At 44.6% G+C, this 15,652-nt stretch overlaps 2 protein-coding genes across 2 annotated transcripts; both read left to right on the plus strand.

Annotated features, from left to right (window-relative positions):
* The first annotated feature begins 7,544 nt into the window (after positions 1-7,544).
* LOC135717611 (uncharacterized) lies at positions 7,545-8,561 on the plus strand. Its single transcript, XM_065239736.1, has one exon. It carries the CDS (start codon positions 7,545-7,547, stop codon positions 8,559-8,561), a length of 1,017 nt encoding a protein of 338 aa, XP_065095808.1.
* A 302-nt stretch (positions 8,562-8,863) lies between these two features.
* On the plus strand, positions 8,864-15,363 carry LOC135717612 (uncharacterized). Its single transcript, XM_065239737.1, has 3 exons — positions 8,864-10,222; positions 11,011-12,765; positions 15,094-15,363. Exons 1-3 carry the CDS (start codon positions 8,864-8,866, stop codon positions 15,361-15,363), a joined length of 3,384 nt encoding a protein of 1,127 aa, XP_065095809.1.
* The last annotated feature ends 289 nt before the right edge of the window (positions 15,364-15,652 follow it).

Here is a 15,652-nt window from a genome sequence, read left to right on the forward strand (position 1 = left end):
AAGGATGGAAGGAAACTAAGTCTCACGTTTGACGAGGGGACATCCAACAGGAATCGACGTTACATGAATGTAAATGCTCATGCTGCCAACAAAACGTGGAACCAAGGCCTGCAAAGAGTAGATGGATCCATGAACGCGGAGCGGTGTGTTGAGCTACTTTCATCGAAAACGGAACAGTATGGAATATCACTGGAGAAGGACGTGATGGCTATCACAACAGATGGAGCGTTGGTGATGCAAAAAGTTGGCAACGAGGTCCCCGCTACGCATCAAATATGTTTAGCACATGGAATACACTTAGCAGTAATCGACGTTTTGTACACCCAACCGGGGGATGTAAGATTCGCTTACAATTAGTGGAGACCGCATGAACCGAGGATGCGATATACCTAACTGCGGACCAATGCAAGAAAATAGGAGACCGAAAAATGTAGAGTTTATTAGTGAGGTAAATTAGATATGTCGAAAAAAAATAGGAATCAAATTGCCGACTGGACTTGAACCACGAACGTTGCGATTATCAGACCTGTGCTTTCTCCACTGCTCTCTCCATGCTTCTGAATATGGACAGCCTGATAGCAAACATGAAGCGCTCATTTTCTCGCATACTCGACTTCGTATGCTTTTTCTGCTGGAGAGATTGGAGGCAAGTGTGTGCGTCGTTCTACAATGTTCTACAATGTGCGTCGTTCTACAAGCTTACTGCTATAGCCCAAAGCGTAGATAGAACACGAAATAAAAAAGACAAAAAACCATTACATCGCTTGCATGGTCAATTTCTGACATTCGTTGCGATGTTCATGAACAGAGGATGATAGGAAACGGAACTAACATTCATTGTAAAGGGTGATACGGTCAAAATTTGGTCAAGGGAAAACGCGTGTAAATCGGTGAAATCGTTTATTTAAAATATCAAATTAAATTTCTTTTTCAAGTTCAATTAGTATAAAATTCAGGACAAATATTCAGTTAGGCTTCCGCTTTTCCAAATCCGAATTGCCGGGCCTTACGCTTGACCCCTGCCATCAGATTTTGTACAGCCACCTTGTCCACCTTCTTCGCCGCAGAAAGCCAGTTTGCCTTGAACTGCTGCTCGCCCTTCGCAGTTTTTTTGGTCTTCTTTAGGTTCCGCTTGACAATAGCCCAGTATTTCTCAATTGGGCGGAGCTCTGGCGTGTTGGGAGGGTTCTTGTCCTTGGGAACCACCTGCACGTTGTTGGCGGCGTACCACTCCATGGCCTTTTTACCGTAATGGCAAGATGCCAAATCCGGCCAAAATAGTACGGAACAACCGTGTTTCTTCAGGAAAGGCAGCAGACGTTTATTCAAACACTCTTTCACGTAAATTTCTTGGTTGACAGTCCCGGAAGCTATGAAAATGCTGCTTTTCAAGCCACAGGTACAGATGGCTTGCCAAACCAGATATTTCTTTGCGAACTTTGACAGTTTCATGTGCTTGAAAACATCTGCTACCTTTCCCCTTCCTTTTGCCGTATAAAACTCCTGTCCCGAAAGCTGCTTGTAGTCGGCTTTGACGTAGGTTTCGTCGTCCATTACCACGCAGTCAAACTTCGTCAGCATCGTCGTGTACAGCCTCCGGGATCGCGCTTTGGCCGTCGTATTTTGTTTATCATCGCGATTTGGAGTCACTACCTTCTTGTAAGTCCGGCTCGTTTTTTGGCTCGATGCACGGTTGTAGACGATACACCCAGCTTATTTGCGGCATCTCGGAGAGAGAGGTTAGGGTTTCGCTTGAAACTACCGGCAACTCTCTTTGTCGTCTCAGTGGCTTCCGGTTTTCGATTTCCCCCCGATCCAGACTTCCTGGCTGTCGACAAACGTTCCCCAATCACTTTAATTACATTTGTAACGGTTGATTTGGCAACTTTTAGCGATTTTGCCAACTTTGCGTGCGAGTAGCTCGGATTTTCGCGATGCGCGAGCAAAATTTTGATACGCTGCTCTTCTTGCTTGGACGGCATTTTGACAACTGAAGAGTGAATTCCAAAATCAAAATAGGAGCAACATTCTACACACACACACCTTCAAAATGAGGGGTGTTCAGGTTTTTTAAATGCAAAATTGACAGAAATACGTCAAGTTGATATTGACCAAATTTTGACCGTATCACCCTTTAATAGATTTTTGGTTTGCGTGTACAAGAAAGCATCTAAGCCGGCCGCCTACATGGAATTCGGAGAGAGCACAGGTAATTTAGCTTAAAATTTTAGTGAAACTATGATCCTCATTATTCAATGATACTGACACAGATACGGATGATGACGATGATGGAAACGCCGATTTTTTCACGATTGGCAATACAGACCACGACGAACACACAATTATGCCCGAATACTGTACAACGGTGAAAAAAGTACGAGATACAGTGAAGCTCTTCAGAAAATCTCCAGTGAAAAATGACGAAGTACTCCAGAAAAATGTCAAAGCAGACCACGGAAAAGAAATAAGTTTGCTTGCTGACTGCAGAACAAGATGGAATTGCCTGCAGGCAATGTTGCACCGATTCTACGACTGCGGTTCAACAATCTCTGCTCGATTTGAAAACCAAGAACAAGATTAGTTTTAGCGAAGAAGAACTGGAACCAGTTCTGGCTTCTGTTGAATTGCTGTGCCGTAAGGATTGTACGATCTATGAAGCTGATGTGGACTTTCACTTTATGCTAGAGCAGCTCTCGGAACAAACTTCAAATATCGCGAAACAGCTCCTCGAGTCTTTTGTTGGAAGAATTTCAGAAAGACGGTTCGTCTACGCAGATTTGTTTGCATTTATGAGCAACCGCACTGTCCGCGATACAATGACACATGACTTTGGAATATTCTTCAAGACCTCGCGGACTGCTTTGATAAAGCAGTCGATTGAAATACTACATCGTTTGATTGATTTGGAAGGGAACGGAATGAATGTAGAGATCGAGTGAAGAGAGGAACTCAATCGATGCAGCTGATGCAGAGAACGATGATTTGACCGTGAAGGAAAAATTTGAAAGACGGTTGCATCAGTCGAAGTTTGCAGCTTCTAGTTCTGGCTCAACGTCAACGTCACCAAACAGTTTGACAAAAGTTGTTCGACAAGAGTTCGCCTACTACGATGCAGAGAGTTTGAAAGGCAAATACATGAAGATGATTTACGATGCCCTTTGCACTGTACGTCCTACATCAGTGGAGTGTGAACGAGCATTTTCGGCATCCGTAAACTTTGTCAGTAAGCTCCGTTCTCGTTTGGGAGATAATACGATAAACGCTCTTTGCGTTCTCAAAGGTTATTTCAACGACCATGGCCAAGCTTTGAATAGTGCATTTTTGTATTCAATCGTTGACCAATAAACGCTTTTTATACAAATTATGCAGCTTTTTATTTCTTTTAGAACTTCGTCCAAATACCGGTTTTACCGGTTTTACCGGTATTAGAATTTTCAATACCGTAAAACCGGTTTTAGAAAAAATGTGCCGGTATTACCAACCCTAATCACCACCACAAATCCATCAGCCTTCTGCTTCTTCAGCATCTTCACCATTATTCAAGTCCACATCGGATTTCCATGCGCCCCAATAAAAACTGATACATCCGGAAACGTTTTTGATTGAGAACACCAGTAAGGATACTGTGGAACTCCACACCTTGGCACTTGCAGCTATCCTTATGGATTAGGGCAAAATGTGTTGCAATCTTGTGATTGTAGAAGTAATTCGTAACGGAATGTGATCTAAAACGGTGCTGGAACGGTATCCTGGGAAACATCAATGAAATTACAAGCCGAACTAGTAGCGCTGGTTGAAAATGTTTACTCACCGCATTCCTTTGCCTTGCCCAAGATGACGAATGTTGAGTGTTTCTAGCTATTCGAGAACTAGGCCTAGTCCACTGACGACCGAACATTTTAAGCGAACTCTAAATACTAATTAAAAGATCAATTTCTACACATTTTTTTTCGATGCTATTTTCACACAACCAAACAAGAAGTAAGAGAAGCACTCACACGAAGCGAAATTCAAATGACAGAACACCTAAAAATAAGGGGACTGTTGAATGTAATTCGTACTACAAACGAATGGCTTCGTAGTGTTCACGAATTTCGTATCGGCAGTTTTCATGTGAGTAAAAAATTCAGTGCATGCGTACGAATTGTGCGTAATGTTGGCATTGTACCCAACGAAGTACAATACGAATGATTCTTTATTTACGAAATGAGATAAAGTGAATTAACGAAAAAACATTTTCAGTGTAGGAAACACTACGTCAATACAGAAATGATACAACCAGAAACGTGCCTGGGGAAAAATACACCTGTTAAGTAAATCAAGGTTTGTTTTTTCCGATAAAATTAAAAGCAACATGTATGTATTGCCTAAATTATCTTAAGCTTTATTTAGGAAGTTGCTTACATTCGCCGCCACACAGCTAAAAAAAAGTAGTGTAAATTTCCGTTACTATGATGCACATAAATGGAGCGTCATATATCATACAAATTTAGATTACAGATCGTGTAAATTTATGAGACATGTCATGCAATATCCCATATATTGTATGCAACTGTCCACTTTTGTTTGCAACATTTCTTGCAAGTTGCTAATTCACGTGAAAAGGAAGTTTACATGTATGAATGTTTGCATGCATGGATGTTTACATCGCCAGTAAAATTCAGAATTTTTTGGTGTGCACATAAAGACTGACTAAAAGTAAATTTGTACACACAACAATACCTGTAATTCGTGATCCAAAAAGTTTAAAAGTCCATTAACAGTTGCCTTATAGTACTTTTATTAAAACTTCAAAGTTACAGCATTAGATGGTTACATTTCTCCAGTTCGAACGAAATCTCGAACCTTCCTCTTGATGGAGCCCATAAGCACCCGCACAGTGGAAACGGACACGGAATCAGCGCATTTCTTCCATTTGACACGCATTTGCTGGATGTCCTTAAATGCCCCGCCGCTTCGTCGAAATAACTGCTTTGAAATTGCCCAGTATTTTTCGATTGGTTGGAATTCCGGGCAATTCGGAGGATTCATTAGCTTGGGGACCAAATTGATCTTCTTGGCAGCATACCACTCCAGAACCACCTTGGAGTAGTGGCAGCTGGCCAAATCGGGCCAAAAGATGACTTTGCCCCTATGCTAGCGGATGAACGGCAATACACGCTTTTTCAGGCATTCTTCGATTCTTGGGATTTCATCGTCGAGAATGTAACGAATGGTTCTGTTTTCAGGCCACAACTGCATATCGCTTGCCAAATCATGATTGGCGTAGCAATGGGAGTGCCAGAATTATCTGGACAGAATTTTGGGTTTTTTTTTTTTGACTCGTCGGTATTTTATCAAGCTTGTCAAGTTCGATGTTACTATTTAACAGCAATTAAAAAAATTGGAAAACAAACAACGATTCTTTAAAGTTCTTTAACTTGACTTCTTTTCTTATGTTGTAGACTAGAATAAACAGTTTTTAGAAGTTATATAATATCGATATTTTTTCATATCTTTATAAAGAAGACTTTCAGCCCTGGGCTGGTTCGTCTCCGAAGACAATATCGACATTTAATCGATTGCAAAATAAGACTTCTTCAGGCTCTACAAATTGGCCATGAGCATATGGTATTTTCGCAACTTCTGGGAACTTCGTAAAACTTCAAAGACTTCTAAGAAGTTTAGGGAACATAGAAGAAATTAAAGAAACTTAGTAGAAACAAGAAACGTGGAAAAATTCTGAAAACTACGTAGAAGTGGAAAATTTATTTAAGTTTGGAGAGCTTCGTAGAAGTTAAGGGAACATTATTTTATTTCAGGGCAGCTCATTATTGATCGGGAACCTCAGGGCACTTTTTGAAGCCTCATGAACTTGGAATAGTTGTGGAAATTACGTACAAATTAAAAAAAATCGTTCGTGAAACTTCGTGGAAATGCAAGAAGAAACGTAGATGTACAGCAAACTTTGTAGATGTTTTGCGAATTTCGTAACATTTTGAGGAACTGCGTAAAAAGTTCAGGGATTATTATTATTATTATTATCTCTATGTTGGAGATAGGAATAAGATTTTGTAAATATCAATCCAATTAGTTAAGTGTTGAATTACCATTCCAAATGATACAGACTGTTATTGAATTGCGAGCAGAGAGAGGGAGAGAACTTTATATTACGATATCGACCGATAGATAGCCGATGGTCACTACCACAGTAGGAGGTAAGGGAAGAGCAAATTTATGTAAATAGTTCAGTTACAAAATACACGTTGAAGAAAGCAGAACTTACGTCGTCTGTTTCTATGGTCGGTCGATGACAAAGTGATCGAGTGTGCATTAAAGTCCCCCCGTAAGAAGGATCGGTGACTCAGTTTTGGGCAGTTATTACTGCAGAGTTCGTCTCGGTGCTAGTGATCTACTAGCGAAGAAAGTCCTTCTAGTGCGGCAAGACGTCTATCGTCAACATTGGTCCTTCGAGCCGGATAGAAGGCAATTCATACCGAGAAAGCTTTCGCGGGGTGTAAAAGTGACCATTTTGCTGACCAAACGTGCACTGGTCATCGGTGTTGCTGCCATTGCGTTTTTCAAAATTTGCGATTCTGTACGAACAAAGTGCGTGTGCGCTGTGGGGTATTATCAAGCCAGGTGATCCTCAGTGGTGTGGAGAAGAATTTCAATCAATCAGCGCATTTCGTGCTTTTGCTTCGCGCAGTGGGGATAGTACCAAGTCGGGTACTTTTCGGCAGCAGTGGGAGATAATTTGATTAGCGCATACGATCTTGTGACGGTATTTGGGTGAACGATAGTGACTATCGCTTCTAGTGTTTTGATCGCGGGTGAAAAACGAAATCAAATCGTTCGAAACACTTTCTGCCGTCGGCAAACTGTTAGTGCGTGTATTTTGTGTGACGAACTAATTTGCGCTTGAGAGTGCACAAAGCCGTGTGTTACTCTATTTGGAGTAGAAGATTGGAAACTGTTCCTGGCCATTTTGCATCGTACGTTGCCTTTGTATGGTGGTGAATGACCCTGCATCGCCATCACGCCGCTGCCATAATCAACGTTTGCTAGCTTCACTTGGCGACGCTGTTGGACGCCATCGCTCACTGGCACCATTGGAACTACTTGGCGCAATTTCGCTGAGCCCTTTTGGAAAGCATCCGATCCCCAGGATTGCTCTCGGTGAGTCTGTTCCATACTAGTGCATGTGGCTAGCAATATCCGTGGTTAGAACATAAGAAAGTGGGTAGCTTTTCTATTTGCTATTGTGGCTTGGTGGTTTATACGACCGCGAATCGAGTGGAAAACCGTTCGCGCCCTCGATTTGCGAGACCGCGAAGAAGTGGGTTCGTTTGCGACGGGAAGGAGAGATCGATTCGATTTAAAAACGACTCACTTCCGTCGATATCTACCGTCGTGAAGGGTTTTTACACCGCGTCGGGAAGGAGATATTTCGTTCGATTGTGTATCACCCTCGCCGTGTCGGTTCCGCGTAGAAACGGTTAGTTCGCGTCGGGAAGGATTTTTCGTTTCGATTAAACTACCGTTTCCGTTCGCTTTCTTTCGCGATGCCTGCCAAAGAGGAGAAGCTATTGGCTGACCGCCTAACGCAGCGGAAAGGTCTTCTAAAAATATTAGATGCTCTAGAGCGGTTCATTCGTGAGTTTGACCACGGTCGTGATGCCTGTCAACTGTGTGTGCGAATTGAATCACTGGACAAGCTGAATGTAAATTTCATGGACTGCCAGGACGTGATAGAGAAGTTGGACAACTCGGAGAATCTGGACACACACATCAATGAACGTGTAAATTTCGAGCAGCGGTACTGCCAGGCAAAGGGCTTCCTACTTTCAAAGCGCACTGGAGGTAGTAATCATTCGACACTGAATGATTCGATCTTAGCTTCACAACAACACCAACCAAGCTTTCACCTACGTCTACCCAAGATCGACCTGCCTAAGTTCAACGGTGACTTCTCGCGTTGGATTTCTTTCCGCGACACATTTACGTCGATGGTCCACGTAAACGGTGACATTCCCACGGTCGCTAAACTTCAGTATCTGCTCCAGTCTCTTGAAAGCAGTGCCAAGAAGCCATTCGAATCTGTGGACATTCAGGCTGACAGCTACGCTACGACATGGGACGCATTGATGAAGCGGTACGACAACCGCAAGTACCTGAAGAAGCAACTCTTTAAGGCTCTGTATGATTTACCAGCAGTTAAGCAGGAGTGTGCGACACGCATCCATGGGTTGGTTGACGATTATCAACGCCATGTTCGTACTCTAGCCAAACTTGATGAACCGGTAGATCACTGGGACTTGCCATTATCCCAGCTTCTCTTGTATAAACTGGATCATGCAACACTACGTGCGTGGGAGGAGAAAACTAGCCAAAAGGAAGATGTAAAGTACGATGAGATGATCGAATTTCTGTACCAACGGGTTCGCATTCTCAACTCCGTCGGACCAGACAATCCACATCTGCTCCGAGTTACCCGTGTCCGCTTTCATGTTCGGACAATCATTCGCTACGATCCTGTCCAGCGTTTCTTGGAAAGAACGTCGGTCAACGACGAGAGATAGTTTCCCAGAAACGATTGTGTTGGAACTGCCTCAGCTTCGGTCACCAGTCCAAGAAGTGTGGTTCCAAATTTACATGCCGTACTTGTCACGAGAAACATCACTCGCTTCTGCACGATCCCGCTCCGGCAAAGGTATCTGCGACACCAGCCATTCAAACTAGTTCAGCTGTGTCATCTACCGTGTCATCGATTTCAGCTGTCCCAACAGCTTCCTCAGTTCAACAGCCGCTTCCTTCCACGTCACAAATCGTGGAATCCCCTGGCTCCCGCCAAGTCAGCATGGCAGTCCAAACTGCATGCACCATGACATTGTTGGAAACGGTTGTCATCAACATCATCGACGATCACGGTAAAATGCACAAGGCCCGAGCTCTCCTCGATTCGGCATCGATGTCGAACTTCATTTCGAAACCACTGGCTAAGAATCTCTACAGTCGCCGATCAACTGTGAACGTGTCCGTTGCAGGCATCGGATCATCCACACAAAAGGTCAGTAGTGCCATTACCGCAACCATCGAGTCGGGAGATCGAACGATCTCGATGAAATTGCAGTTTTTAGTACTGAAGCAGCCGTCATCGGAGCTTCCAACAACGCCGATTGATATTTCGGCATGGAAGATTCCGAATGTGAAGCTAGCAGATCCCCAGTTCAGTATTCCCGGAAGTGTTGATCTTGTCATCGGGAGTGAAACTTATTGGGAACTCCACACGGGACGGAAGATTTCTCTTGGTGAAGGTCTGCCGTGGGTAGTCGAAACTTCATTTGGTTGGGCGGTCACTGGTCCCGCATCTCGCTCGGCTACCTGTATACCACATTTCTGCTATCTATCTACCGCTGACGATCGTCTGGAAACTGCTCTACAAAAGTTTTGGGACATGGAGACGATTCCATCCGAGCCAGTTCGATCTGTAGAAGAAGGTCGATGTGAGGAGCTGTATTCGACAACTACTACGCGCGATTCCAAAGGAAGATATATCGTGCGTCTCCCAAGGGTTGAAGACCCTGAAAAGGTTCTCGGCGAATCCAGATCAATTGCAGATAGACGATTTCTGAGCCTGGAACATCGACTTGAACGAGATCCCGCAACCAAGGACTCGTATCATCGGTTCATGGAGGAGTATTTACAACTTGGCCACAGGAAGGAAGTCCCAGAGCCGGTTAATGACCAAGATCCACACTGCTACATTCCGCATCACGTCGTCTTTAAAGAGTCTAGCACGACCACAAAGGTCAGGGTAGTCTTCGACGCATCATGTAAGACTTCATCAGGCCACTCCTTAAACGATACCCTGCTTGTTGGACCGGTGGTTCAGCAAGACCTCTACACGATCTACATGAGGTTCCGAACGCGACTCATCGCATTTGTAGCAGATGTCGAAAAGATGTACAGGCAAGTGTTGCATCATCCCGACGACCTTCCATTCCTACGTATACGATATCGCAGACTTCCATCCGACCCCATCGCTACATTCGAATTACAGACCGTCACATACGGTACGGCTAGTGCTCCGTACCTGGCAACGAAAACACTCCAGCAGATTGCCAAGGATCATGGAGAATTGTATCCTGCTGCAGTTGATTCTGTTGTAGAAGATTTTTACGTCGACGATTTGTTATCTGGGGCTCCGGACGTAGCATCTGCCATAACCCTCCGTCGACAAGTAAGCGCCATGCTCGGTTCCGCTGGGTTCACGTTAAAGAAATGGGCATCAAGTTCCCGTGAAGTACTACAGGACGTTCCGCCAGAAGATTTGGCCATTCATTCTCTCCATCATCTCCAAGATGAACAGACAATCTCCACGCTTGGCATATTATGGGATCCGAAGGCAGACAATCTCCGTTTCAAAGTGGAAATACCCCTTCCTGCTGCTACCCTCACTAAACGCAAAGTGTTGTCATACATCGCCCAGATATTCGACCCACTAGGATTGTTGGGTCCGGTAATAACAAAGGCGAAGCTATTCATGCAGCGTCTATGGTCGTTAAAACGAGACGGAGTTTCTTGTGAGTGGGACTCCCCGCTGCCAGAAAAGCAACAACATGAATGGAAGCAGTTTCACACCACACTCCATATTCTCGGTGAAGTCCGTGTTCCTCGTCTAGTGCTTTCTTCCGGAGGTGGTACTGTTCAGCTGCATTTTTTGCCGATGCATCCACTGTCGCGTATGGTGCATGCTGTTACGTACGTTCGGAATCTGCGAATGGAATTCACGTACATTTGTTGACGTCAAAGTCAAAGGTAGCACCACTGTCTACACACCACTCCATCGCCAGGCTAGAGTTGTGCGCCGCACATTTAGCCACTCAATTATACAAGAAGATCGACGCGTCGTTGAAGATCAAGGCCACCGCCAATTTCTGGTCAGATTCCAGTACCGTTCTACAGTGGCTACGTGCCTCTCCAAATCGATGGAAGACATTCGTTGCTAACCGAGTGTCTAAGATCCAGACCACTACGAACATACAACACTGGAGGCACATCGCCGGTTCCGAGAATCCCGCAGATGACATTTCGCGTGGCCTAAATCCGTCGGATATCCTGAATTCATCTCGTTGGTGGAATGGTCCGTCTTGGCTCGAGCACACTTCTGATCACTGGCCAAAGACCATCATCGATCAAGAATGTTCCTCCACGGCATCTGAAGAAGGGCGCAAGGCTCCGATCGTGGCAATGGCCACTGCACAAACCAACTTCTGCGAGGATTTGTTTTCACGTTACTCTCGTTACAGAAAACTACAACGAGTAGTAGCATACTGCGGTCGCTATCTGCAGCGATTGCAGGATCGGGCACAGCTGCGTCGTTCCGGGTCGGATTCTCTTACGTTGAACATGAGCGTCCGAGATAAAGCATCGTCCGTTCTACCACTGAACACTGCCGAGCTACAATACGCCGAACAACTACTCTGCCGCTTAGCACAGTGCGATAGTTTCGCTGAGGAGCTGTCAGATCTCTCAAACGGCGACCGTGTCGCCAAATCATTAGCACTGAAATGGTTAACACCGTTCGTAGATGAAGCTGGTACCCTCCGCGTTGGTGGTCGTCTACGTAATGCCACGCTGTCCGACGTGATCAAATATCCAATCGCGTTGTCCGCCAAACATCCGCTAGCTACTCTGCTGGCTAGCAGTTACCACGTAAGACTACTGCACGCAGGTCCACAACTCCTGTTAGCCACTCTTCGCCAGAAGTTCTGGATCCTCGGCGGTAGAAATCTTGTCAAGTCCGTTTACCACCAATGCCACACTTGTTTTCGATCCAAGCCCACTCTAGTCCAGCAGAGCACAGCCGTTCTGCCGGTATCGCGAGTTTCGCCGACGCGTCCGTTTTCCGTGTGCGGTGTCGATTATTGTGGACCATTCTACGTAAAGTCTGCAATTCGAAAGCGTGGCCCCACCAAAGTGTACGTGGCAATTTTCGTCTGCTTCTCAACCAGGGCTGTCCATATTGAGCTGGTTAGCGACTTAACAACCACTGCTTTTCTAGCTGCACTCCGTCGCCTAGTCGCCCGTCGAGGAAAGGTCGTCGAACTCCATTCCGACAATGCAACTACCTTCAAAGGTGCTTCGCATGCTCTTAACAGGATCTACCGCATGCTGAAGGTCGAAACTTCCGATCGTGAACAAATTTTCGACTGGTGTTCATGCAACGAAATCTCGTGGAAGTTCATTCCGCCCCGAGCACCACACTTCGGAGGTCTCTGGGAGGCCGCAGTCAAATCGGCGAAGACACACCTTCTGAAGGCGATCGGTAATGTCAATATAGCTTATGAAGATCTTCTGACCTTATTGGCGCAAGTCGAGATGTGTCTTAACTCTCGACCCCTCACACCAATTCCGGAGGACCCCACCGACCTTGACGTCTTGACTCCAGGACACTTCCTAGTTGGAAGTAATCTTCAAGCGGTTCCTGATTTGAATTGGAAGGAGACATCGGATAATCGCTTGAATCACTGGGAATTGACCCAGAAGCGTGTGCAGCAAATCTGGTCCCGTTGGTATCCGGAATACTTACAACAGTTACAATCCCGTGCATCCAAGGGTTGCAATCCACCTGTCACCATTGATGTCGGTGTCATCGTCATCATCAAGGAAGACAACGTTCCACCTGCAAACTGGCCGCTGGGGAAAATCGTGAAGCTTCATCCTGGAAAAGATGGCGTCGTCCGAGTGGTGACTCTCCGCACAGCCTCATCTAAAGAAGTCGTGCGTTCCGTAGCACGAATCGCCTTACTTCCTTCGTCACAACCTACATCAATCAACTAGCCAGGTAGAGCAACCCATTATGGGAGAAATTGCTCGATGCGCACCTGCGCATTGCACAGGTTATTGCAGGTCCAAGTATATATATTTGCCTTGAATGATCTACCTGGTGTTTTTTCTTATTCCCGGTCTACTTCGAGGAATCCACCGTCATCCCATACGTCCGTTGAATCAATCTGGGAAAAATGATCATACGGTCACCATTAAGCCAGCGAATGCGGTATAATGCAGAATCGGAGCCTCGACAGTGAATAGTTAAACGGAACGAATTTGTAAATAGTAGTATTAAGAAACATTGAAACATTCCATATTTCAAGGTGGCCGGAATGTTGGAGATAGGAATAAGATTTTGTAAATATCAATCCAATTAGTTAAGTGTTGAATTACCATTCCAAATGATACAGACTGTTATTGAATTGCGAGCAGAGAGAGGGAGAGAACTTTATATTACGATATCGACCGATAGATAGCCGATGGTCACTACCACAGTAGGAGGTAAGGGACGAGCAAATTTATGTAAATAGTTCAGTTACAAAATACACGTTGAAGAAAGCAGAACTTACGTCGTCTGTTTCTCTGGTCGGTCGATGACAAAGTGATCGAGTGTGCATTAAAGTCCCCCCGTAAGAAGGGACTTAGTGATCGGTGACTCAGTTTTGGGCAGTTATTACTGCAGAGTTCGTCTCGGTGCTAGTGATCTACTAGCGAAGAAAGTCCTTCTAGTGCGGCAAGACGTCTATCGTCAACACTCTATTTAGTAGATTTTCAGCCGCAGGCTGGTTCATCTCCGGAAAAAAAGTTCAGGGAATTTTGTAGAAGAACAATAGTTCAGTAAGCTTCTAAGAATTTCAGGGATCCTTACTTCAGTTTAGGGAACTTCGTTGCAGTTTGTCAGCGATCTTTCTTTAAAAAAGCTCAATGATCTTCTTGGAGGTTTTGGGAACTTCGTTATATTTCAAGGAACTTTCCAGCTGTTCAAGAATAATTGTAGATGATAATTGTCTTTCCTGAAGAGCCAAGATGTTCAGAGATCTTCGTACGATTACCAGAGATGGAATAAATATGGAATTTGGAATTAATTCAGGGAACTTCTTAGAGCAGGGGAAAATTTTTAAAATTTAAAGGAGTTTTATAAATGTTCAGGAAACGTTGCATAAGTTACAGGATAAAGAATTATGACAATTGGCCGGGGTTGGCCTAACGCACCTCAACACCTTGCTGCGCAGCTGACGATCCTTGGTTCCAGTTTTTTTCGTAGGTCAGCTGAGTCCTTTCCCAAGTAACAATTTTGGTTTTATGACTGTTCTGTAGACCACGATTTAGGTTTGTAGAATGGTACAAAACCTCTATAAAGCTTGCAATGCTACTTGGGTTCCACACTTGTTTCCTTGTAGGTTTTGAGCACTCAACAAACTGTTGTTTTCGGCATCTTCAGCACTTTAGCCAGCTTAGAACCGGACTACTCCGGATTTTCCAGGTGTTTGAGCACAATATTTTTTCTTCTTTCGAGTTCCATTTGACGTTACTTCTGAACGCGATTGACTACTTCGATCAAACTTGCACCAGTTATTCTCTATAGAAGTGTAAACAAACCTCTAGCAAAGATTGTTGATTCCCAACACTAGAGGCGTGCTAGCGGCGTGCTAAGGCGTGAGCCTTTACATGAAAACTTTGAAAATGTACCTTAAAAAGTGATTTAAGAAATTGATAAAATATTTTGGCAATGCCGCTAATCGGGGTAAAATTCACCCATGCTGGGGCAAAATGCACTACAAAAAAGGGGCAAAGAGGCAAAATGCACCGCAAGAATTGGGCAACATACACTACAATAATAAGACAATATGACTCTCCTTGCCGTCCTATAAATGAGGATGACCAATTGAGGCCGAAGAACATCTTCGTCTTTTACAGCCTCCAGTTCCGATCGTAGTTGTTAAAAGATCCATGACCGCTTAACGTCTGAGGTCAAGCTTCCAACTGTTTAATTCAAAATTACCACGATTAACTGTGAAATAAACACGTGTTGCCTCTCTCAGAGAGTCTCAAAACATTGCGAGACAGCGAATAAAATGGTAAAAAAGGCTCCATTAGAATAATTACATTCAATTAGAGATTGGCAAAGCCAATAACCCTATGACCTCATCAGACATGTTCCGAGTGCCTTCGAGGACATTGTCAGAACCTTATTTGAGTCAAAACTAATCATAAGATCTATCAAACCATATGAGACTTCGAAAGAAAATCTGTTTTGATCACATTTAGTCTCCATAGCAAAATGGTCCCCCGCTGTTTACTCCGATGAAGGACGTCGCCAAGCTTAGGGCAAAACTCAAATTGTTCCCGCGATTCAAGATCTGTATCGCAGGAACAAAGATCATGTGCTCCAGCCTACAGCAGTACAAGTCGGTCGGACTGAAGAATAGTACGGTGGAGTTTTACACCCACGATTTGCCTTCGGTGAAACCATTGAAGGTTGTTTTACGGGGACTGCCGTCGTACGAAGCGGCTGCCGTGAAAGATGAACTAGTGAGGCTCAGATGAAAACCAGAGGCACTCCAACCAATGAATTGACGACCTATGCCCAATACTAACTATCGTGACCAATTGTTTCTGGTCCACTTCGCGAAGGGCTCTACCACCCTTGTTGAGCTGTGGAGCAACATACGTGACCTGTTTCAGGGTTTTATCTACTGGGAATCCTACAAACCACAACACCGTGATGTGACCCAATGCACAAGTTGCCGCTCCTTCGGCCATGGCACGAAGGATTGTTATATGAAACCACGCTTCGACAAGTGTGCTCAAACTGATGACACCAAGCCGAAGTGCG

This window comes from Ochlerotatus camptorhynchus, unplaced genomic scaffold, assembly GCF_037179485.1.
Source record: "Ochlerotatus camptorhynchus isolate MF236.1 unplaced genomic scaffold, CSIRO-AGI_Acam_v1.1 ptg000062l, whole genome shotgun sequence".
Classification (NCBI taxonomy): domain Eukaryota; kingdom Metazoa; phylum Arthropoda; class Insecta; order Diptera; family Culicidae; genus Ochlerotatus; species Ochlerotatus camptorhynchus.

Coding starts and splice junctions, on each gene's coding strand:
- LOC135717612 (XM_065239737.1), top strand. CDS start 8,864: ATGACATTGTTGGAAACGGTTGTCATCAACATCATCGACGATCACGGT. Junction 10,223..11,010: donor CCATAACCCTCCGTCGACAA/GTAAGCGCCATG, acceptor TCTAAGATCCAG/ACCACTACGAACATACAACA. Junction 12,766..15,093: donor CAGCCTCATCTAAAGAAGTC/GTGCGTTCCGTA, acceptor TAGTCTCCATAG/CAAAATGGTCCCCCGCTGTT.
- LOC135717611 (XM_065239736.1), top strand. CDS start 7,545: ATGCCTGCCAAAGAGGAGAAGCTATTGGCTGACCGCCTAACGCAGCGG.